General features: G+C 39.7%; 1 protein-coding gene and 1 long non-coding RNA gene across 6 annotated transcripts in view; one reads left to right on the top strand and one right to left on the bottom strand.

Moving 5' to 3' along the window:
* CCDC25 (coiled-coil domain containing 25) overlaps nt 1-24,115 on the top strand; it is a 50,563-nt gene extending 26,448 nt beyond the window's left edge. For 3 of the 5 annotated variants that reach the window (XM_016185611.2, XM_060184883.1, XM_060184884.1), the window contains 5 exons: nt 4,309-4,384; nt 5,431-5,534; nt 5,721-5,923; nt 10,772-10,817; nt 19,785-24,115. In XM_016185611.2, the coding sequence (XP_016041097.1) occupies nt 4,309-4,384; nt 5,431-5,534; nt 5,721-5,923; nt 10,772-10,817; nt 19,785-19,814 (459 nt within the window). In that variant the 3' untranslated portion in view covers nt 19,815-24,115. Of the gene's footprint in view, nt 1-4,308; nt 4,385-5,088; nt 5,270-5,430; nt 5,535-5,720; nt 5,924-10,771; nt 10,818-19,784 lie in introns of those variants that run through there. The other 2 variants (XM_016185612.2, XM_060184885.1) reach the window with 2 other exon arrangements.
* Nucleotides 837-18,338, bottom strand: LOC132536721 (uncharacterized). Its single transcript, XR_009548209.1, has 3 exons — nt 18,272-18,338; nt 5,061-5,178; nt 837-1,018 (listed from the first exon to the last, which is right to left on the bottom strand). It is a non-coding gene; the product is annotated as an uncharacterized LOC132536721 (long non-coding RNA).
* Nucleotides 24,116-24,326: the final 211 nt, after the last annotated feature.

Below are 24,326 nucleotides of genomic sequence, written 5' to 3'. Positions count from 1 at the left end.
AAGTCAGGTTGGTGTCATGGTAGCATCTGCAACTTGGTGGCTGAAAAGCACTAAGATATGAAGCAGAACAAATTGTTTAATAACCAGGAACCTAAAGGTAAGAATACAGCAGAGAATTGGGGTTTCCATTTTGGAAAAAGCTAGGAAGTCTATTTTAGGTATATTCCAAGGGGCTCATGACTAAGAATTTTTGCCTGAGCCCAATAGCTAACATGCAGGTGGACTAAAGGTATTACCTGGGGAGATGGTGTCAGAGTGTTCATTCCCTCTTTTGTTGCTTTCAGTCTGAAGCTTGGGGGAACTAGGTCAAGGTAGCTTATATGAAAATCATAGATAATTGTGTTATATTCTCTCCTAAGCTCTTGATTTTTGAAAACTCATGAAAAATCTTTTATCTAGAGGTTTCTTATTAATAAAAGTTTCACAGAGTCCATAATCAAAGCCTGCCCTTCCTTACGGAGAATAACTTAGATTCTCCACTTAGTTTTTCTCTGTGATTTTATGCATATTGCTAAATCAAATGAGGTTATTTTTGCTTTTTAGTGATTTAATAATGACTGACAAGATTGTGGTATTAAGAGGGGTAGAATTCCACACAATTCCCACCACCAGAGTTCTGCATCCCATCCCCTCCACTAGAAGCTTCTCTATTTTTAAAATTATTATTTAATTATTTATTTAAGAAAGGAGACATTAACAAGACCGTAGGATAGGAGTGGCACAACTCCACACAGTTCCCACCACCCAATCTCCATATCCCATCCCCTCCCCTGATAGCTTTCCCATTCTCTGGGAGCATGGACCCAGGGTCATTGTGGGTTGCAGAAGGTGGAAGGTCTGGCTTCTGTAATTGCTCCGTTGAACATGGGCATTGACTGGTTGATCCATACTACCAGTCTGCCTCTCTCTTTCCCTAGTAAGGTGGGTCTCTGGGGAAGCGGAGCTCCAGGACACATTGGTGGGGTTGTCTGTCTAGGGAAGTCTGGTTGGCATCCTGCTGGCCTCTGGAACCTGGTAGCTGAAAAGAGAGTTAACATACAAAGCCAAACAAATTGTTGAACAGTTCTGGACCTAAAGGCTGGAATAGTGCATACAGATGAAGTGTTGGGGGGTACTCACTGCAGACTCTTGTGTACTTCTGCTTTCAGGTATATATTTTGCCCTAGTTTATCGATACGTGTGAATATATGCTCTATCTCAGGGTACCTGGTCTATATCTAGGTTTTGGGACTTTGTTAGGAGGTGAACCACCTGGAATGGGATTAGAGAATACTATGAAAGGAAAGGTCTCATCTAGGTAATGAAGCTGAAGGGTTGTCATTCCACACCTGAAGTCTCTGGACACAGTCTGAAGTGAAGCATGCTGGGGTGGCACTCATTGTGTTGATTAGGTTGCAATCGGTGGGTGCAATATTATTTGATAGGCATTGAGAGAAGCATGCAGGAAAGTGGGCCCCACCCTAAGGTTCCAGGACTGGGGGAAATATAGGCTCTATAGTGGAAATGTGAGGTCCCTGTTGTCTTAGGGTTTAAGAAGACAATGGATAGTTATTGTTATCATCACATTATTTGGTAATTGGGCTAACTTTGAAAAGTCCCTTTGTTAGGGTTTGCTGTATAATACCCAGCACCTTGTATATAGCTGTGAGCGTCCCTATTCTTTATCTCTCTGGGAGTATGGACCAAAGATCTGTATGGTGTGCAAAAAGTGGAATGTATGGCTTCTGTAATTGCTTCTTTGCTGAACATGGGCATTAATAGGTTGATTCATAACCCTAGCCTGTTTCTACCTTTCCCTGATGAGATTGGACTCTGTAGAGATAAGGTTCCATGACACATTGGTCTCTCTCTTTCTCTCTCTCTGTATTTTATTAGAAGTGGCAAAGTAGGAGGAGTAACTTGCTTTGGGAATGTGACAGTCACAGGGAGTAAGAGGGGTTCTCCAGAGTTAGTCTGACATAAGTGACTGAGAAACTGCATTTCCACCAGAACTTCATTAGCACCATACCTGGTGGCATGTTAGAGCAAGGTTTAACCCTGGGTCCATCTCTCAAGTTGGTCACTTGCAACTTACAGTTTACCTTGACCTAGTTCCTTTACCTTGCTAGGTTTCATTTTCTTCCTTGGTAAAGTGAGAATGTTTCTGCCCACTTTATTTGGCTATATTTACTTAGTTCCTGCCACATAATAGATAACCAAAAATGGTGACCATTTTGATTTTTTTAATTGCTCACTTTGATCTATATAGTACAAAACAGTAAGTTTCTGTGTATATTAGAAGCCCCAAAGGCACCACTATCACTGTGTTACAATCTAGTGTTATGATTGATATTCACACAGAGAGAATTATTATATCATGATGTTAAATTCAGAATCCTCTATTTACACAACCAGGGAAATACATAGGTAAGATAGAGTACTAGCATGATTTTAAACTCTCTAATAGTGTCTTTGGAGTAGGGACATTCAAATCACTTACTTGTTATTTGAGAGATTCTCATTTAAAATAAAAAATTAAACTGCAATGGAGTGATTTGATTGACCTCAACTACTTGAGCATTTCATCCCATGCTTATCAGGTACCAGTGCTGAGCCAGCTCCCACTCTTTCATGCCTTTGAACTATTTTTAGTATTTTGGAATGATTTTTTTAAATAATTTATTTCTTTATTGGGGAATTAATGCTTTACATTCAACAGTAAATACAATAGTTTGTACATGCATAACATTCCCCAGATTCCCATTTAACAATACAACCCCCACTATGTCATTCATCATCTTTCATGGACCTGTATTCTCCCCACCCACCCACCCACCCCAGAGTCTTTTACTTTGGTGTAATACTCCAATTCCATTTCAGGTTCGACTTGTGTTTTCTTTTCTGATCTTGTTTTTCAACTTCGGCCTGAGAGTGAGATCATCCCATATTCATCCTTCTGTTTCTGACTTATTTCACTCAACATGATTTTTTCAAGATCCATCCAAGATCAGCTGAAAACGGTGAAGTCACCATTTTTTTACAGCTGAGTAGTATTCCATTGTGTATATATACCACAACTTGCTCAGCCACTCATCTGTTGTTGGACACCTGGGTTGCTTCCAGGTTTTGGCTATTACAAATTGTGCTGCCAAGAACATATGTGTACACAGATCTTTTTGGATGGATGTGTTGGGTTCCTTAGGATATATCCCCAGGAGGGGAATTGCAGGGTCATAGGGTAGGCCCATTTCTAGCCTTCTGAGAGTTCTCCAGACTGTTCTCCACAGAGGTTGGACCAATTGACATTCCCACCAGCAGTGCAGGAGGGTTCCTTTGACCCCGCACCCTTTCCAGCATTTGCTGCTGTTACCTTTTCTGATGTATGACGGAATGATTTTGTTAATGGAGCATTGACTCTGACACAGTACTGTAGAGAAAATGAATCATGATTATTTCTCCTTTATAGTGGAAGGTTAGATCTAGCACACCAAGAGTTGTCTTCTTGATGAAGGCTAAGGAAATAGCACCTACCAGAGATCTGAGACCCAAAACTATAAGATTTCTTTTCAAAAGGGAACTCATGAGGGCCTCAGCTAAGAAAGCCATCAATGTCAAAAAATGGGCACCATTTCCCTAGTAGGCTTTTAGAGATAATTGTGATAAATATAATAGACATAATACTGCGGTTGTCGATAGCATAATAGTTATGCAAAGGGATTCTTATGCCTGAGGCTCCAAAGTAGCAGGTTCAATCCCCTGTACCACCATAAGCCAGAGTTGAGCACTGCTTTGGTTTTTAAAAAAATACAGTTAAAATTTAAGTGGCTTTATTTACCTATTTATTTTTGTCATTATTTCTGGGGCTCAGTACCAGCACTCCCAGCAGCCATCCACCCCCCACTCCCTTTTTGCCCCCTTCCTTTCTTTCCTGTTGGATAGGGCAGAGAGGAAATTGAGAAAGGAGAGAGAGATAAACAGGGAAAAGGAAAGTGAAACACTTGCATGCCTACTTCACTGCTTGTAAAACATCCCCCCTCCTGCAGATGGGGAAACACAAGCTCAAACCCAGGTCCTTGTACCTGGCCTCCATTTAAGTGGTTTTCTTTCATACTCTCTGTTTTCTGTCACAGTGCTTTCCATTTGTGCCTTCTCTCAGTTTAAACAGATATTCTCATGACAGACTTCTATATTCCAGTGTTCTTAAAAACAGTTGAAGAGCCCCTGTTTAGAATAAAATTATATCTGTCTACTAAGACAGTAAAGCCCTATGAATGTTTCAGCATTGCTCAGTAATAAAACAGTGAGCCGTGTGGTTTATTTTTGTTCCAGGGGGAGAAGATAGAGGACATTCCAAAGGAAGTGCTGATGGACTGTGCCCATCTTGTGAAGGCCAATAGCATTCAAGGTCAGTTTTCCTGGAGTCAGAATTAGCACTGACTTTTCTGTATCTGAAATTACCCTTCAGAGGCCATATTTTGACCTTGACTTGAGTCAGTGAAATAACATGCAATATGCCTCTTCCTTGCATTATTTTGCTACCTATCAAAGAACTAAGTATGAATTTTCCCCCACCCCTCTCATATTCACAGTCCTATCTCATTTCTCTTTACCCTATTTTCCTTACCTTGAATGCAAGGTTGTCTAGGTTGGCCTACCCAAAAGGGTCTTTGGGATTATATTAATAAATAAGCAAAAGATGTGTCCCATGGTTTTACTTTTTTTTTTTTCTCATGGTTTTATTTTTAATGGTGTTTAATGTCTTTATTCCCATCATTGATCACTAGGTTCTGCAACTCATATCTAAATCACCCTTCTCTGCTTTTTTCTTCTTTCCTCTTGCCCTTGTATGCTTCTTCTCCCTCCCCCCCCCCCAATTAGTTTGTGATGGTTTTAAGTCTGTTGATCTAGCTAGCTCCCAGAGTCTTACTGAATTAATCTAGAACTAAGCCAGGAGTCACACTATTGCTACATTATCGAGTTTACCTGAGAGTTGAAAATCATCAGTGTGTTTTAAGTGGAGCTTATAAGAATAGCTTGTTTATTTCTACTGTATACAATTTAAAGATTGGGAGACAGCTTACCTGATAGCATGTCTTTTCCCATGTGCAAAACCTGGGTTTGAGGGCCAGCACGAGATGAGATTGCTACCATAACAGGAAACTCCAGCACTGTGGTTTCTCTCTCCTTCTCTCTCTCTCTCTGAAATAAAATGAATGAAAAACTAGCCTACACGTGGTGAATCCTGCATGCACAAGACCCCAACATGCCAATAAATAAATTTTGAATCAGGCTTGTCAGCTTCACTGTTATTCTCAAGTATCTTGTAGTTGGAAATGCCTGGTGGCTTGTTTATTTCAAGCCTTTTACCGCTATTGAATTTGGTCATTTGCCAAAGGGTGAGGGAATAGGTGCTCATCCTGCCTGCTTGTTGAAGACAGTCTCTCTTGGCAGGCTGCAAGATGAACAACGTTAATGTGGTATATACTCCGTGGGCTAACCTGAAGAAAACAGCTGACATGGAAGTGGGACAGATAGGCTTTCACAGGCAGGAAGATGTAAGTGTTTGCCTGGGCAAGGGAGGACAGTATTTATCTTATCTGTTTGGCACCTTTGTTTTTGAGGGCCCAGCATGACAGTCTGTTTGCTAAAGGGAAGTAAGTTACTAAGCTCCTGGAAAGCTTTCTCCCTTCCTGGCATTCAACATAGAGTAAAGAGTCCCTATTTTCTCCATTTCTTCAAAGGTCAAAGTTGTGACAGTGGAGAAGAAAGTGAATGAGATCCTGAACCGATTAGGAAAGACCAAGGTAGAACGATTCCCAGACTTGGCAGCAGAGAAAGAATGCAGGGATCGTGAAGAGAGGAATGAGAAAAAAGCCCAAATTCAGGAAATGAAGAGGAAAGAAAAGGAAGAGATGAAGAAGAAAAAGGAAATGGATGAGCTCAGGTATGTTGGAGCTGCAGTGCTGGTTTTAACTTTGTAGATTATTCATTATTGATTTTAATCAGAGTTTAGCCCAAAAGGTTTATATGGAACAAACAGTAAAAGGCAGACAGATGTGCTGGTGGCCTGGGAGGTGGTATAGTAGTTAGAGCTTTGGCTTCATAAGCATGAGGTTCCAAATTCTGTCCTTGGCATAGCATGTGCCAGAATGATCCTCTGTTTTTGTTTTTTCATTTCTCATGTTAATAAATAAATAAATTTTAGGGCGCTGTGGGAGACAGCAGAATGGTTATGCAAAAGACTTTCATGCCTGGAGCTCTGAGGTCCCATATTCAATCTCCAGCACCATAGTGTCTCTCTCTCCCTCTCCCTCTTCCTCTCTCTTTCTCTCCTTCTCCCTCTTCTTCTTCTCCCTCTTCTCCTTCTCCAGCACCACCATAAGGCAAAACTGAGAAGTGCTATATTCTCTCTCTCTCCCCCCCCTCCGTCTCCCCCGCCCCCCTCCCCCTCCTCCCTCTCCCCCCTTTCCCCCTCCCCCCTCTCCCCTCTCTCCCCAGAGCACTGCAGAGGATCCAACCTGGGACTTGGGAGCCTCAGGCATGAGAGTCTCTTTACATAACCATTATACTATCTACCTCTGCCCCTATAATCTTTTTCTCTCTCACTATCTTTCTATCTCTCTTTTCATTGAAAATAGTTAAAAATAAACATTTTGGCAAATGCTAGAAGAAGAAGAAGAAGAAGAAGAAGAAGAAGAAACATTTTAAAATAAACTTTGGCAATAGCAAACAGATGATAGGCTGACGGAAAGGAGGGGGCAGGTAGCCGATTCAGACTTGAATGAGACAGAGAAAGGCATTTGTATTAATGTTTTGGCCAAATAAATTGCCCTATATAAAGGTGATATGTGAGAGTCTATTCTTCTTCTAGCGTTTGCCCTTCTTCCGTAGCCAGTCGACAGCGTCAGGTTGAGCCTGATGTAAAGTTTCGAGACCTCCTTTGAATCTGGAGAGGTGGCAGTCGTTGACTATGTGGGTCATAGTCTGTCTGAGAGTCTATGAAATGCAGTAATAGCTCATTTTACTATTAAGTAGACCATCTTAGTTTATCTTAGAGTTTGGTTTGTAAACCTCCTCAGGAAAGATGTTATAAGTATGTTTTAACATTGACTATTCTGTCTTGAATAAAGTTTTCTTACTTCTAAAGACAAATGCTAACTGCTTTTGTTTTCTTTTTTTTCTTTTTCTTTTTCTTTTTTTGCCAGGGCTGTGTATCTGTATGAGGACTCCACTGCTTCAGGCAGACTCTTTCTTTTTCCTTTTCTCTTTTCTTTCTTTCATTTTTTTTTTTTTTATTGTCACCAGGCTTATCGCTGGGGCTCTGTTCCTGCATGACAAATCCACTGTTCCTGGCTGCCATCTTTTTCCATTATTTTATAGGACAGAAAGAAATTTAGAGGGGATGGGGAGATAGAGAGGGAGAGAAACAAAGAGACACCTGTAGTACTTGCTTCACCACTCATGAAGCTTTCCTCTACAGGTAGGGAACCCATTTTTGAACCTGAGTCCTTGCTCGTGTTAATGTATGCACTTAGTCCCTGCTAACTGCTTTTAAGAGAGATTTTTTTAAGTTTGTCTTATCTTACAATTTGAAAGTTTGAAGTTGTGGATGTATTGAGATTTGCCCTAAAGCACTTTGTTTTCAAATAGTAAATAGTAGTTAAATAGTCTAAATCCTGAAATTCAAGTGTATAGGTCCATGAGAGGATTACTATGTTTTGTTTTGTTTTTACTGATACTGTAACAAATTACCATAAACATAGTGGCATAAAACAACTGATTTATTATTTAACAGTTCTGTATGTTACATGTCTGGTAAGTCACTGGGTTAAAACTAAGGTGTTGGCAGGAATATTTCTGGAGGCTCTAGAGGAAAATCTGCTTCCTGTTTCAGGTTTGAGGGGACCACCCTTACTTCCTGGCTAATGACTGACCCCTTCTTTCATAGGCATAAGCCTCTCTGACCACAGCCTTCTCTCCTTTTAAGGGCCTTTGTACTAGAATTGTGCCCTCCCAGATAGTTCATGATGGTATGGTCAGGTTTTTTTTTTAATCATACCTGACAGTCCCTTGTGTTCTGTGAGGTAACATTGCCATTTCTGAAGATTAGTTGCTTTTGGCTAGAATCATTATCTTGCTTCCATAGCAAATCTATATAGATGTGTCCAGACTTGTACTATCTGAAGAGGCTCCTAGCTTTTCTTTGTGAACAAAAGGAGTGAGTCCTGTGACATCGAGTCACAGACATCTAGATTTTTCTACAATTTTTCATTTGAAATAAATGTCGTGTCAGAAAAATAGGGCTTCTAGCATATCTTGACTCAGTTTCTTGGAAAGATTATTGGATCAGAAAGTATTGCGATCAGTTTATTTAGTAATTATTTGTTATTCACATGTATATGTTTCTGATAAAAAAAAAAAAATGGGTGGCTTCAGTTACAGTATGACATTCAAGTAGAGAACTCCAAAATCCTGAGTTATAATCTACCAACATAATACAGACAGATGCATAGGCCTAAACATTTAATTGGACCTAGAATTGTGAGTCTGTGTTGGTAAGAAAAATAATCAACTCCATCAGTGTGTGGTTAAATGTATAGAATGTTGAGTAGTTTATCCTTTTTTGGTTTTAGTGTGGAGTAGGGAAGAACTGGATATATGCCCCTTTTGTGCCATTTACAAATTTAGCATAAATTTGCTTAAAAACATAGTGTTTTCTGTTAGGGATATAAAAACACTAATTTACTTATAAAATTGAATAAAAATAGCTAACATTTTTGGCCTCTTGTCATCTACTAAACACTGTGCTGTGTTTTCTTGTGTTATTTCATTTATTCTAACAATGGCCACATGAACCAGGTATTTTTATTATCTGCATTTTATAGAAGAGGAATTAGCCTGAGAAATAGCTTAGTAACTTGCTCAGTCACATAGCTTGTCTGATTCTCAAGTTCACACACTCTGCTGTCCTCTCTCCATCTGTTTATTATTAAAGAAGTATTCAATGTAAATATGTCATATAATTTATAGATGTCATAACGTGTGTTTTATGTGTTTTGTTTTGTTTTGTTTTACTGCCACCGGGGTTATTGCTGATATTTGCTGCCTACGCAAATCCACTGCTCCTGGAAGTATTTTGTTGCTGTTTGTTTGTTTCAGAGATAGAAGTTGAGAGAGAATGGAGAGATGAGGGAAAGGAGGGAAAGAGAAACAGAGAGAGGACACTAGAAGCCCTACTTCACCACTCATGAAAGTTTCCTGGCATGTTAGGAAGGGGTAGACCTATGGATGGAGTTTAATATTATCATGTTATTGTTGAGACCATAGGCTGATATCTGCTGTTGAAATGACTGCTTTTGTTCCTTTCATACATACTGCTACTACCTTATACTAGAAGTAAAGCTGTGTGTGCTGGGGTTTCCTTTCTTTAAAAGAAATTCTTACCAAGAAGCACATCTGCATCATTATGTTTACCTATGTATGATCCAGTGCCTTGGAATGAAATTAAGTGTTTTGCTTTAATATATGTTATGCATTAATACGTAAGTGAAATTAACTTCTCTAAGATAGTTCTTCGTTTAATATTGATGTATATAATTTCATAAGAAAGAGAGCCAGAACCTTGCTATGAACATATATAGTGCCAGGGATCAAATCCATGTCCTCATGAATGCAAATTCTGCATCTAACCCACTGAGCCAAATCCCAGAAAGTTAAATAGGTCTTATTACCCTTCCTGCTAAGCTTCATCATATACCTCCTTTGCTGTTTTCTCCTATCCTTTTCTTCATTCTGGTTTAGCAGAGGGCCTTGTAAATTATGGGTGCTTAATGAAGTTTATCAGATTTTATGATGTCTCTCTTCTACTGCGTGTATTATGACTTCTTGATGATCACATTGTGTCAACTTTATCAAAACAATTCGCCAAGCACTCAGCTAACTTCATACTACTTTGCTCTCAGATTTTACTTCAGTTAGTTTCATCTTTGCAGTGTTGTTAAAAAAATTAAAAAAAAACAAAACACATCTTTTTGCCTTTACTCATACCATCGTGTGGATATGATCAAACTCCCATGCTCATCCGGCCACATTGCTAAACTCTGTTTGATTCCCCCAACATCCCTGCTGCAGTTCTTCCTATGAATTCTGGTAGCGTGTACAATCTAGGTAGCTTACTTCCAATGTGAATCATGTCTTCTCTTGACTTTGGTGAAACTCCCATCTAAAAAATTAGAAATAATGCCACCTACCTCACCGAACTACCAGGGAGATGACAAATTAGTATGAGTAAGCTCTTTGCAAATTCTAAGATATAGTGCATAATTATTTATAGATATTCCTCATTTTTCTCTCTCTTCTCTTCTCTTCTCTTCTCTTCTCTTCTCTTCTCTTCCCTTTTCTTTCTCTTATTGGCAGTGTTATCACTAGGGTTTGATGCCAGCACTATAAATGCACTGCTCCCGAAAACCTCCCCCCCCCCTTTGCTTTTTGTCTTTCTTCCTTTCTTTCTCTTATACTTGATCAGACAAAGAGAAATTGAGGGGGATGGGGTGGGGAGCAGGGGCTTAAACCCAGGTTCTTGTGCATAGTAATATGTGCTCTTAACCAAGTGTGCTACCTCCCAGCCACCAATATTTCTCCTTTTCATGCTACAATCACTTTGAGGTTGGAGATGACATCTAAGGGTTCTTACGTTTCTTCTAAAGATCTTCAGTAGTGCTAGATTACATGGTTAATGCTCACAAAATATTGCTGATTGGATAACCTCATTTTAAATATGTTTTTCTTCTAGGAGCTATTCATCATTAATGAAAGCTGAGAATATGTCTTCAAATCAGGTATGCTCAATTTATTTGCTCTATTGCTGATCCTTGAAATAACATACTAACAGAACAGTCTAGATAATAACGTAGTCACTGATCAGTATGGATCCACACATTTGCAAATGTTCTGTTGTGACCTGGTAATTGATAAATACTTGATCTCACTTCTACAAGCATTGCCTCCTCCCCTGAGTGATTCCCATATGCCTGTTTTGGACAAGCTGTTCAGTCCCTTGAATAATGTCATTGGGGGGACCAGGTGTTGGCACAGTTGATCGAGAACATGTGTTACAGTGCACAAGACCCAGGTTCAAGCCCCCAGCCCCCACCTGCAGGGGGAAGCTTCATGAGTGGTGAAGCAGTGTGCTGCAGGTGTCTCTCTGTCTCTATCTTCCCTTTCCCTTTCGATTTCTGACTATCTCTTTCCAATAATAAATAAATAAAGATAATAAAAGAAACATTAGGGGAAAAAAGAATGTCATTGGGTTGCCATGATCATTGTGTCTAACTCAGAATAATTACCACAGTCTTTTTAAGTTGGCCTTGGCTCACCAACATTAGTCATATTGTGTGTTCATTTGCCCTCCCCTTTGCAATGTCTTTGTTTTCTCCTGTTGTTATTGTACTCTTGGTTCTATTCTACTACTGACCACCGCATTTAGAGTTAGAATTCTTCCTTTCCTTTTTTTTTTTTTTTTCATATAGGACTCCTTTCAGCAATTCTTACAAGGCAGTTTCTGTATGTTTGAGAAGTTTTTTTTTTTTTTAACCCATTTTATTGGATAGAACAAAGAGAAATTGAGGAGAGGGGGGGAGATGAAGAGGGAGAGAGCTAGAGAGATATCTGTGGACCTGCTTCACCACTCTTAAAGCGTACCCCCTGCAGGTGGGGGAGCTGGGGGCTCGAATTCAGATCCTTGCACAGGTCCTTGCACATATACTATGTGCACTTAACCAGGTGTATCACTGCCTGAACCACCCATCTCACCCACCCACCCCCTTTTTTTTTTACCAGAGCACTGATTAGCTCTGGCTTATGGTTGTGTAGGGGACTGAACCTGAGATTTCAGAGCCTCAGACTTGAGAACCTCTTTGTATAACCATTATGCTATCTACCCCCGCTATTTGATTTCTTCTATAAATGATTAGAACAATTGTTAAAACAGTTCCTTGTGTTTATTTTTTTACAGGGGTGGGGGGGAGAGACCACAGTACCAAAACTTTCTTCACTGTTATCGGGGGGTAGGCTCAAACCTAAGTCTCACACATGGCAAAGCAGCATATCATCCCAAGACCTCAGAACAGTTCTGATAGTTAAACAGATCTTTAGTGTATCCCAGATCTAATGCATTTATTGTGATTGTTATTGATTACTGAAGTATTGTTATTTTGGGGTTACTTTCCACTAGAAATCTGGTACCTATACTATGTTATGACCTCAGGCATTTTCATTTCCATCATATGAATTTAAAAGAATTGAATGTTCTGGAGTTAAGAAGTAAATGCATGTCTATATAAACAAGCATACACAGAGTCTATTGTCAGATGTTAAAAGTTACAGAATTAGGAAATCACATTTATAGACCAAAAAGTTACTAATCCCTTTTACTTTTCATTTCCCTGTGTTGCTTGTGATGTGTTCCCAAATTTGAGATTAAGTCAAGTTCAAGATTTTCCAGTGACAGTTTGCATTGGCTCTTCTTATTCTTTCAGTGGAAGAACTTTTAGCTTTTCTCTGTAACATAAAGAGTAGGCTTGGGCCAGAGAGATAGTACTGTGATATCACAATAGACTTTCATTTCTTAGACCAGGAGAGTTCTAACTTCAATCCCCAACACCATCACAAACCAGAACTCGGCAGTGCTTTGGTAAAAAGAGAAAAAGAAGGAAATAAATCTTTTTTTATTAATATTTTATTTTTATTTTTGAGAGAGATGCAGAGAGAGACAGAAACACCAGAGCGCTGCTCAGCTCTGGCTTATGGTGGTACAGAGGATTGAACCTGGGCCTTTAGAGCATAACCATTATGCTATCTACTCCTGCCCGGAAAAAAAAAATCTTTATAAAGATTTATAACATTATTTTTTCCCTCCAGGATGATCGATGGGGCTCGGTGCCTAAACTATGAATCCACTGCTCCTGGTGGTCATTTTTTCCTTTTTCTTTCCTTTTTTTTTTTTTTTTTTTTTTCTTTTCTTTCTTTTTTGCTGTTGTTGTTTGTTGTTGGCCACTTTTTCCATTTGTTATTGTTGTTTGTAGTTGTTGTCATCGTCGTTGGATAGGACAGAGAGAAACTGAGGGAGGAGGGGAAGATAGGGAGAGAAAAAGACACCTGCAGACTGGCTTCACTGCTTGTGAAATGACCCCCCTGCAGGTGGGGAGCCAGGGGCTCTAACTAGGATCCTTGCACTTCACAGCATGTATACTTAACTCGGTACCTACTACCCAGTCCCCAAGATTTTCATGCCTGAGGTTCTGAGGTCCCCAGGTTCAGTCCCCACTACCCCCTTTAAGCCAGAGCTTAGTGCTCTAATAAAAAGAAAATAAAAGAAAGATTAGTATTGTTTACATGCCATTGTATAACTGACCTAAAGCTTCTTTCTCCACTGCTGGTTATTTCCAGTAGAACCGTCATTAAATATTTTTCCCCAAATCTAGGAATGGATGTAGGCAAGTTAAGTACTGTAGTAAAACTAATAATAATAACAATGCTGTTCTTAAATTGCTTACGTTTTACAACTAGCCTTTTTTTTTTTTTTTTACCACCAAGCTTATCACTGGGGTTCATTGCCTGCATGGTGACTACACCATTGCTGGTGGTCAATTTCTTTCTTTTGTTTTTTTATTTCTTTATTGGGGAATTAATGTTTTACATTCAACAGTAAATACAATAGTTTGTACATGCATAACATTCCCCAGATTCCCATTTAACAATACAACCCCCACTATGTCATTCATCATCTTTCATGGACCTGTATTCTCTCCACCCACCCACCCATCCTTTTACTTTGGTGTAATACTCCAATTCCATTTCAGGTTCGACTTGTGTTTTCTTTTCTAATCTTGTTTTTCAACTTCGGCCTGAGAGTGAGATCATCCCGTATTCATCCTTCTGTTTCTGACTTATTTCACTTAACATGATTTTTTTTCAAGATCCATCCAAGATCGGCTGAAAACAGTGAAGTCACCATTTTTTACAGCTGAGTAGTATTCCATTGTGTATATAGACCACAACTTGCTCAGCCACTCATCTGTTGTTGGACACCTGGGTTGCTTCCAGGTTTTGGCTATTACAAATTGTGCTGCCAAGAACATATGTGTACACAGATCTTTTTGGATCGATGTGTTGGGTTCCTTAGGATATATCCCCAGGAGGGGAATTGCGGCTGGTGGTCAATTTCTTCTTTCTTTTACTGATAGAAACAGAAATAGAGGGAGAGGAAAGGGGAGAGAAAGAGATACCTATAACATTGCTCATGAAGCTTCCTTCCTGTAGGTAGGGATTAAGGGCTTGAAAGGGGTCCTCAAACATGGTGACATGTGTGTTCCGTGCAGTGTCCCCAACTAGTGGTTTTGTTGTTTTTTCCAGAACTCTGCTCAGCTCTGGCATATGGTGGTGTAAGGGGTTGAACTTGGATGGTTGAAGCCTTGGCATGGAAATATTTTTGTATAACCACTATACTATCACTATCTCCTCTCTGTCCCCCAAACTAGTGTTTACCATAGGTAATTTCAGGAATTCTGAATATTATTAGTGGAGCCTAGCCAAAAATATAACAACGTGCTGTGAGGAAGATGTGTATTGTGTTTATCTGCAGTCTTTAGAAAATCGAGGGATAGCAAGGCTACAGGTAGTTTCTTTTTTCCACTGGTATTGTTAAAAGTTGCTATTGTTGGGAGTTGGGCAGTAGCATAGCAGGTTAAGCACACATGGTGCAAAGTGCAAGGACTGGCATAAGGATCCTGGTTAGAGCCCCCAGCTCCCCACCTGCAGGGGAGTCACTTCACAGGCGGTGAAGCTTGTCTATAGGTGTCTATCTTTTTCTCCCCCTCTCTGTCTTCCCCTCCTCTCTCCATTTCTCTCTGTCTTATCTAACAATGATATCATTAACAACAACAATAATAACTACTACAACAATGAAAAAACATCTTTGTGCTTTGCACCATGTGTGCTTAACCTGGTGTGCTACCACCCAGCCCCCCAATCAGTTGATTTTTATTTAAAGGTTGGTGTTTATGTAAAATACAACTTGATTTATTATTCAGTGACAGAGGAAGAGAACCAGAGCTTAACTTTGACACATCATGCCAGCAGTGAAACTCTCAACTCTCCACATCACCTCTCAGACCCCAGGACTTGGTTTTTAGTTTAGCTTAAAGAAGTTCATCAGTAGAGATATTAGCATTTCACTGTGGGATTGTTCTTTTTTTTTTTTTTAAGAATTTATTTATTCATGAGAAAGGTGGAGAGAGAAAAAGAACCAGACATCACTCTGGTACATGTGCTGCCAGGGACTAAACTCAGAACCTCATGGTTGGGTATCCAATGTTTTATCCACTGCACTCAGACCATGAGATTGGTCTTAATTTTTTTTGCTTTTCTGTTTAAAATAATTCTCCTATCTGTAATAATTTCTCACCTGTATAAATTTGGTACTGAGAAATAATATCTTTTACTTATTACTTTAGAAGTAGGTGACAAGGAACTAGCCAAATTGTTATATTGATGCATAAAGTAAATCTAAAATATAAAAATAATATCCTAGGGGCCAGAGAAATGGCTTCCCAGGTAGGGTACCTTCATTGTCATGCATGTGACATAGGATTGAGATCTGGTACCATATGAGAGCTTCTGTGGCAATGGAGGAAACTTCAGAACTATGTCTGCTTGTTCTTCTCTGGATCTTTATTTGAATGAAAAAAGAAGTGCCAAGAGCAGTGAAGCAAAAGGCTCTGGTTATAATAATAATAATACCAATATTCTTTTTTTTATTGGGGAATTAATGTTTTACATTCAACAGTAAGTACAATAGTTTGTACATGCATAACATTCCCCAGTTTCCCATGTAACAATACAACCCCCACTAGGTCCTCTGAATCCTTCTTGGACCTGTATTCTCCCCACCCACCCACCCCAGAGTCTTTTACTTTGGTGATATGCCAATTCCATTTCAGGTTCTACTTCTGTTTTCTTTTCTACTCTTGTTTTTCAACTTCTGCCTGAGAGTGAGATTATCACCATTTTTAACAGCTGAGTAGTATTCCATTGTGTATATATACCACAACTTCCTCAGCCACTCATCTGTTGTTGGACACCTGGGTTGCTTCCAGGTTTTGGCTATTACAAATTGTGCTGCCAAGAATATATGTGTACACAGATCTTTTTGGATGGATATGTTGGGTTCCTTAGGATATATCCCCAGGAGAGGAATTGCAGGATCATAGTGTAGGTCCATTTCTAGCCTTCTGAGAGTTCTCCAGACTGTTCTCCACAGAGGTTGGACCAATTGACATTCCCACCAGCAGTGCAGGAGGGTTCCTTTGACCCCACACCCTCTCCAGCATTTGCTGCTGTTACCTTTTCTGATGTATGACATTCTCACAGGAGTGAAGTGGTATCTCATTGTTGTCTTTATTTGCATTTCTCTGACAATCAGAGACTTGGAGCATTTTTTCATGTGTTTCTCGGCCTTTTGGATCTCTTCTGTGGTGACTAGTCTGTCCATGTCCTCCCCCCCATTTTTGGATGGGGTTATTTGTTGTCTTGTTGTTGAGTCTGGCAAGCTCTTTATATATGTTGGTTATTATACTCTTGTCTGATGTATGGCATGTAAAGATCTTCTCCCATTCTGTGAGGGATCTCTTGGTTTGGGTAGTGGTTTCTTTTGCTGTGAAGAAGCTTTTTAATTTGATGTAGTTCCATAGGTTTATACTTGCCTTAGTCTTCTTTGTATTTGGATTCATTTCATTAAAGATGTCTTTAAAATATATGCGGAAAAGAGTTCTGCCAATATTTTCTTCTAAGATAGTTTGTGGTCTAACATCCAAGTCCTTGATCCGCTTGGAATTTACTTTTGTATTTGGTGAAATACAGTGATTCAGTTTCATTTTTCTGCATGTTTCAACCCATTCTTTCCAACACCATTTGTTGAAGAGACTCTGCTTTCCCCATTTAATAGTCTGAGCCCCTTTGTCAAAGATGTCCATAGGTGTGGGGCCTCATTTCTGGGCTCTCAATTCTATTCCACTGGTCAGTGTGTCTATTCATGTTCCAGTACCAAGCAATTTTGATGACAATGGCCCTATAATACAATTTGAGATCTGGGAGTGTGATGCCTCTGGTTCTGTTCTTTTTTCTCAAGATTGTTTTGGCAATTCTAGGTCTTTTCTGGTTCCAGATAAACATTTATAGCATTTGTTCTATTCTCCTAAAAAATGTGCTTGGGATCTTGATGGAGATAGCATTAAATTTGTAGATGGCTCTGGGTAGTATATTCATTTTGATGATGTTAATTCTACTAACCCATGAACATGGAATATACTTCCACTTCTTTGTGTCTTTTTTAATTTCCTTGAGTAGTGACTCATAATTTTCAGTATACAAGTCTTTCACTTCTTTGGTTAGGTTTATTCCTAGATATTTTATTGTTTTTGTTGCTATAGTAAAAGGAATTGATTTCTGGATTTCAATTTCTTCTAGCTTAGTGTTTGCATAGAGGAATGCCACTGACTTGAATGTTAATTTTGTAGCCTGACACCTTACTGTATTGCCTGATGATTTCCAAAAGCTTCTTGCTGGATTCCTTAGGTTTTTCTGTGTATACTATCATGTCATCTACAAATAGGGAGAGTTTGACTTCTTCCAATCGGTATCCCTTTAATTCCTTGGTCCTGCCTGATTGCTATGGTAAGAACTTCCAACACTATGTTGAATAGTAATGATGATAGTGGGCAGCCCTGTCTAGTACCTGATCTGAGTGGAAATGCTTCCAGTTTTTCACCAATAATACCAATATTCTAACATAGTCTTGATCTCAGATAATTATTTAAAAGTGACTGTAATTCCAAAATATAGGCTCAAGATACACAAGAAGTACAAACCTGACTTAGTCTTTATGAGGAGTCAATGCATTTGGATAGTTATCAGACCAGATTATCTTAGTGTCTTTTTCTCCATGTTTGAAATCTAAGATTCTTTCAGAGACAAGTTTTTCAATATTGTCTCTATTGCTGTTTCCAGTTGGAATTCTAGGGCAATCACAACTCTGAATAGGATACAAACCTTATACTCTGTACAGTTATCTGAGGCACTTTTACTTTGGTTTTGGTATGTTAATGGAAGAGAAGCACAATGAAAACTAGTGAAACTAGGGATAAAACTAGATTTCTTGGAAGCCATTGCTTTTCTGTGTCCTAGTCACCTGTCTGTCTTTAGTAAGAACTACAGTGAAGGAGAGAAGTTTACATACCTGTACGCTTGACTTTTCTTCCTTTCTCTGATAACAAGCATGTCAAACAAATGAAAGTGATAGAAGCTGAAACAAAAATTATGTTCAGGTTGTGACATTTTTAAGCAAATGTACCAGAACTCACACTGTTAATCACAATTGGCATTCTGAGTAGTTTTCTTGGGAAGTATGGTTGCTCAAAAGGAGTTGGGGGGCTCTGTTTTTGTACTTGGTCTTATTTCTAGGTCACACAGTAACATCTGACCTATTACTTAATTGCTTAAGATTTCTTATCAAAAACTTGGGAAGGGAGTTGGGCAGTAGCGCAGTGGGTTAAGCATACATGGCGCAAAGCACAAGGACTGGCATAAGGATCCTGGTTCGAGCCCCCTGCTCCTCACCTGCAGGAGAGTCGCTTCACAGGCGGTGAAGCAGGTCTGCAGGTGTCTATCTTTCATTTCCCCTCTCTGTCTTCCCCTCCTGTCTCCATTTCTCTCTGTCCTATCTAACAACGACAGCATCAATAATAAAAAAATAAATGAAAATAAATAAATTTAAAAAAACTTGGGAAAAGACCAGCAAGATAGCTTACCTAGGTAGTCCACTTGCTTTGCTATGCATGGCTCTAGTTTTCTTGCCTGCACTGGAGGGAGTTTCACTGTTATGTCTTGCCCTCCTCACCCACCTCTCTCTCTCCCTCTCCCTCTCCCTCTCCCTCCCTCTCTCTCTCTCCATATATATGGCAAAAAAAAAACTTGGAGTGGTGAAGCCCCTGATGACCCAAAAAGCTTGGCATGTCAGCTAATTCATTAACTAGACTGTATTTGGCCACCTAATCTCTTGCCCCCCCCCCCTTTTAATGAAAGCTATCTTATGAAGTCACATGTGTGTATGTGATGCCTTGAACTTCAGAATAATGGAATTTAGGTCAAGAGTATTTTGATCTAATGGCAACATTGTTTTTTGATTTTGTGTTAAGGCGTATTTGTTGAAGGTGTGAGCACAATTGCTTCTGGCCATATTCAGTATAGTCCAGTATTATATTGGTCAGTGGTGTCTTAGTGTCATAATTTGGAAATCATTAGTGACTTCTATTTTTTTTTTATATGACTTTTAACCTTTTTTTGGTGTTAACTTTATTTGATAGAGATAGCCAGAAATCACAAGGGAAGGGGATGATAGAGACAGAGGGAGAGAGACAGAGAGACAGCTGCAGCCCTGCTCCACCGCTCACAAAGCTTTCTCCCTGCAAGTGGGGACCAAGGGGGCTTGAACCTGGTTCCTTGCGCATTGTAACATGTGTGCTCAACCAGGTACACCACCACTGTCCCCTCATTAGTGACTACTATATAAGCCAAACCATGTTAGTGAATACAACACTTCTAACAACTTAAAATTCATGATGGAAAGAAATGATTAGTGAACTGTGTTACTTTACTTTCTGATCTCTGATTATACATAAAGAGGTTTCCTGCTTAAGGATAACTACAAAATTTTTAAGGCTATTATAGTTTCATTTTTTTGTTTCCTACAGGATGGCAACGATTCAGATGAATTCATGTGAATGCAGAAAAGGAACTTATAAAGATGTGAATTTAGGGACAGTTGCAGATGTCTTGGTTTCATCAGTGCTCTGAATTATAAATGATCAACAACCCAGATTCTACCTTCCATCTACAAAAATATGACCAGTTTTGGAGTTAAAAGTTATTCCCCTTTTTTGCTGACAGAAAAGGATGATATATATATATATATCATATATATGCACATACTAATATAGTTGGACTTGAAGATAGCAGATATCTAGGAAAGTGGAAATATTTTTGCCAGAACTTGTCTTGGTACGTCATGGAAATTGGCTGTCCTTATGCTTGGAACAGACTTTAGAACAAACCAACTCTGACCAGTAGTTTTATTACTGTGGTCTGTCTCTGAAAGCAGATGTCTTGAAGAGGTTTTCATGATCTTAAAATATCTTCACTTATGTTAGAATTATATTGGTGAGTAATGTATGTGTGAGTGGTGAATGTCCCTGCCTCCAGCTCTTCCCCCATTTCCTGATTACAAAAAGAAATCATATGGGTTTTGCAGATAATAGTGATATTTTCAGAAGATTGCTGGCCTCAGTATTCCTGTTTTACTGTTGATTCTGTTAACAGAGCTGTTCTCAGCTTGTCCTATTTCTACATCCTTGCTTTCTCTGATGAGGTCCACCTGTGTCTCTTCATGCTCAAAGAAACATTGAGTATTAACTCAGGGTTGGTCTTTTGTGACGGTATTTCACCTGAGTATCAAATAACAAAAACCCCATAAGTCTTAATATTCCATGCCTGATGAGTTTTTAGCACCAGAGGAAAAAGAGAAATGCTGATAGTTCTGGAAGTCGTTTTGAAATGTAGGCTACTTGACATTGTCTCAGGATATAAATTAAAGCAAAAATTCACATTGGCAATTATGACTTTAGAAAGAATTAAGCATTTTGCTAGTCAGCCAGAGTAATGTATTTATGGACTTTTTGATAGAATTTATTTTGAGTTGTAACCAAGTTCAGATCTCTCAGCTGTAGACTCAGTTGCTTAATATGTTACAGAACTGCTTACTTTAGCTTCCTGTTCCCCAGTGTGATTCTGGAATAAAAAATATATTTGTATTGCTTTACATGCTGCAACTTAAAAAAGACAAAGCCAAGCAGTGAAAAGGCAGAAGCTACCTTTGAGCCACACTACCAGCTCTACTGAGCAGCGTTCTTACTCCCCCCACTTTTTTTTTTTTCTTCTTTTTCTCTTTGACCAGAACACTGCTTCACCCTGGCTTCTGGTGGAAACAGGGATTAAGCCTGGGACCTGGGAGCCTCAGGCTTGAATCTGTTTTACACAACCTCTGTGCTGTCTCCTCGGCCAGCATTCTTAATCTTGACTGTTCTAACCCAGCGAGAAATAGGCTTACCAACAATTACTTTTTCTGAAATAGTACTTTGGATTGTGGGTAAAACTAAGATTTCAGTGTTTCTACTTATCCCAAGTTGGTGTATGGGCATGAACTGGAAACCAGCCCCCTGAGGCATAACTTAGAGGCCACATTTTGAGAAGGGAGTATCCATATGACTCTAGATACTGTTGATTGTGTGTAGGTGTGTGTAATGATGACCATTTTGAAGTTCTGTGAAAAATATAGTGACACTTCGTATTTGGAAAAATATGTATTTATGAATTCTGTTTTGTTACGAATAGGTCAACCTCTATCCTTAAGCTGGTATTGAAAGTGATCTATTTCAAAACAAAAAAAACTGTGTCATCATAGGCTCAACTTAACAGGTTTGGGTAGGTTTTCAGGGTGCTTTCTTATTCCCCCCCCTCTTTTTTTTTTTTTTTTTTTTTCTTATTGGCAGAGCTTCACCGCTTGAGGCCAATTTTTTTTTTTTCAGGTAGAAGAAGAGAGCAGAAGATACCATAGCACCAGAGCTTCCTCCAGTACTGTGGGGGGCAAACTCAAACCTTGGTCACACAAATGTCAGAGGGGGCTCTCTCTAGAGCTGGGGAGACAGCATACTGGTTATGCAAAAGGTTTTCATGCCTGAGGCTCAGAGCTCAGGTTCAGTCCTCAGCACCACCATAAACCAGAGCTGAGCAGTGCTGTGCTCTCTGTCTCTGTATCTCTCTTATTAAAATAAAGTCAAATAGTTTCAAAGAAAGAAAAGAAAAGAAAATGGGTTCAAAGTGGACTCTCCCCTCTGGGTAAGCTGTGTTACTTTCCCCACCTCCCATTATTGAATGCCTCTTTCCAAAAGTAGCATGTAAATTTAGTAGTTATGCTTCTTTGACAAGAGTCCTCCACCTGTTTACTGTAGGTGTTTGTTTGACCCTTTTCTACAAAGACCTAAAATGGGGTGATTTTCTCTCTTTGACCATACCTTTCTACCATCTGAAGGACTCCACTCTATCCCACATTATAGCATGTATAATAACAGCTTTGAAAGAAGACATTTGTCATTAGTGTGAGAGATCCAAGAGTCCTATATTAAAACATTTTATTACTCTCAGCTTACACTGGTTTAGAATGTCAAGATTGCTCTTCTGAGTTCTCCCAGTTGAAATCTTAGCTCTTGAATCTTTGTGCAGCTGCTTTTCTGATTTTCCTCTCCTTCTAGCTGAGTTCTAGTTGAGTTTTTTTCCCCAGCTCCTTTGATCCCAGAGAAAGCAAGGGCCTTTTTCTAAACTGAGGACTTGGGTTCATTATTAGCCATCTCATTTCTTTCTTACTGGCACATTTTCTAAACTTCCTTTAGGAAAACTCCAATTTTGTTATTTTTATAAACTGCACACAATCAAATTCGTATATCCTGAGGCTTTTTCTTTCCAACTTTGTTTCCCTACTCTGATTTCTGTAGGTAAGATTCAAAGTACCATTTAATTTACTTGACAGGCTGTTGTGTCACATGCCTATGGCTTTGGAATTCACTTCTTACCCACCTCTGTTGATCCAGGGTCACAAGTTTACCAAGGCCTTTTGACACTAGCGGAATAGGTGGAAGGCTGGAGTTGAACCTCTTCAGTCTCTTTTTTGTTTTGCTATGTTGCTTTTTTTTAATTTTTTTTTTAATTTAAGAAAGGATTAATTAACAAAACCATAGGGTAGGAGGGGTACAACTCCACACAATTCCCACCACCCAATCTCCATATCCCACCCACTCCCCCTATAGCTTTCCCATTCTCTAGCCCTCTGGGAGCATGGACCCAGGGTCATTGTGGGTTGCAGAAGGTAGAAGGTCTGGCTTCTGTAATTGCTTCCCCGCTGAACATGGGTGTTGATTGGTCGGTCCATACTCCCAGTCTGCCTCTCTCTTTATCTAGTAGGGTGTGTCTCTGGGGAAGCGGAGCTCCAGGACACATTGGTGGGGTCTTCAATCCAGGGAAGCCTGGCCAGCATCCTGATGGCATCTGGAACCATTTCCAGGAGATGTGGTCAGAGCTCAGCCACTAGCAGCTTCTCAGTCCGCCATCTTCCGGGAAACCGCTATGTTGCTTTTAACTGTTTTCCCGGATTTTGCTGAGCCTTTCAACTGTTAGACACCGACAGCCTTCCCCCACCCAGGAAGGGAAAGTGGTGGGGTTGCTGAGATGTGGGAAGTTGCACATATAGTGTTACCAACTCATCTCCATAAAATAAATAAGTTGAGAATGAAGGGAGGTGGAAGCTGCACCTGCATACAGCAAGATGAGAGAGGAAGCATCAGCTGTAAACTCCAGTGTTAGACTAAAGCTCTTCCTTCTACCCTTCTGTCTTGGGAGGATGGGGGGTAGCTTGTATTTGCCATGCTGATCCAGGGCATGGGAAGAACTGAGCAAGATAGAGAAACAGAATGGTTTTTCTTGAGCTGTGATAGAAAGCCTGTATTTACTCTCCCTCTCTCCCCCCTCTTCCATTTTATTCAGAAATAATTTACCACCCCTAAAGCCTGCTTTTCCTCTTTGGTTTGAAATACAGCTTTGAGTAGAACAAATCTTCATGTTCAAAATGACCATGCATGGAGGGTCCCCTTTTGATTTTAAAGTACACTGTAAGGGCAATCAATCAAGCACCAGTCAGAAGCCTAAAACTAAATTCCAAACTCAGTTTCAGTCTCTAGCCACCTGTTGTATAGCTGAGAATAGGGACGGCACTGCAGGTGCCTGAGCAGGTTCACATTCAAGTTGCATCTCATGAGTGGTTTTCTTTGCTGGGCCCACACGTTCCTCGCATGGGGCACTCGACTTATGTGCATTGTATCATTTCACAAATGACATGATGCCAACTGTGTCTTCCTTTCGTTCTGGATGAATGATATGTAAAATAGAATAAAAGCATATAGTTTTGAGTAAAACCAAACGTCAGTGTGTTTCATTTCACTGTCTGCTTTTCTCCTCTTAAGACTCATTTTCCTGGATGGGATGTGCATACTTAATGGAACAAGTAGGAAGAAGGTTTTGGGTTGCTTGAAATGAGACCCTTCAAACAACATGTTTGCTCCTCTGCCAGACACAAGAGCCGGTTGGAGGAGAAGGAAAATGGGCAAAAAATCTGGGTGGGGGCTTCTGGG

Source organism: Erinaceus europaeus, chromosome 2 (genome assembly GCF_950295315.1).
Source record: "Erinaceus europaeus chromosome 2, mEriEur2.1, whole genome shotgun sequence".
Classification (NCBI taxonomy): domain Eukaryota; kingdom Metazoa; phylum Chordata; class Mammalia; order Eulipotyphla; family Erinaceidae; genus Erinaceus; species Erinaceus europaeus.
Note: the sequence above shows the minus strand (reverse complement) of the source record. Positions and strands in the feature narration are given on the sequence as shown.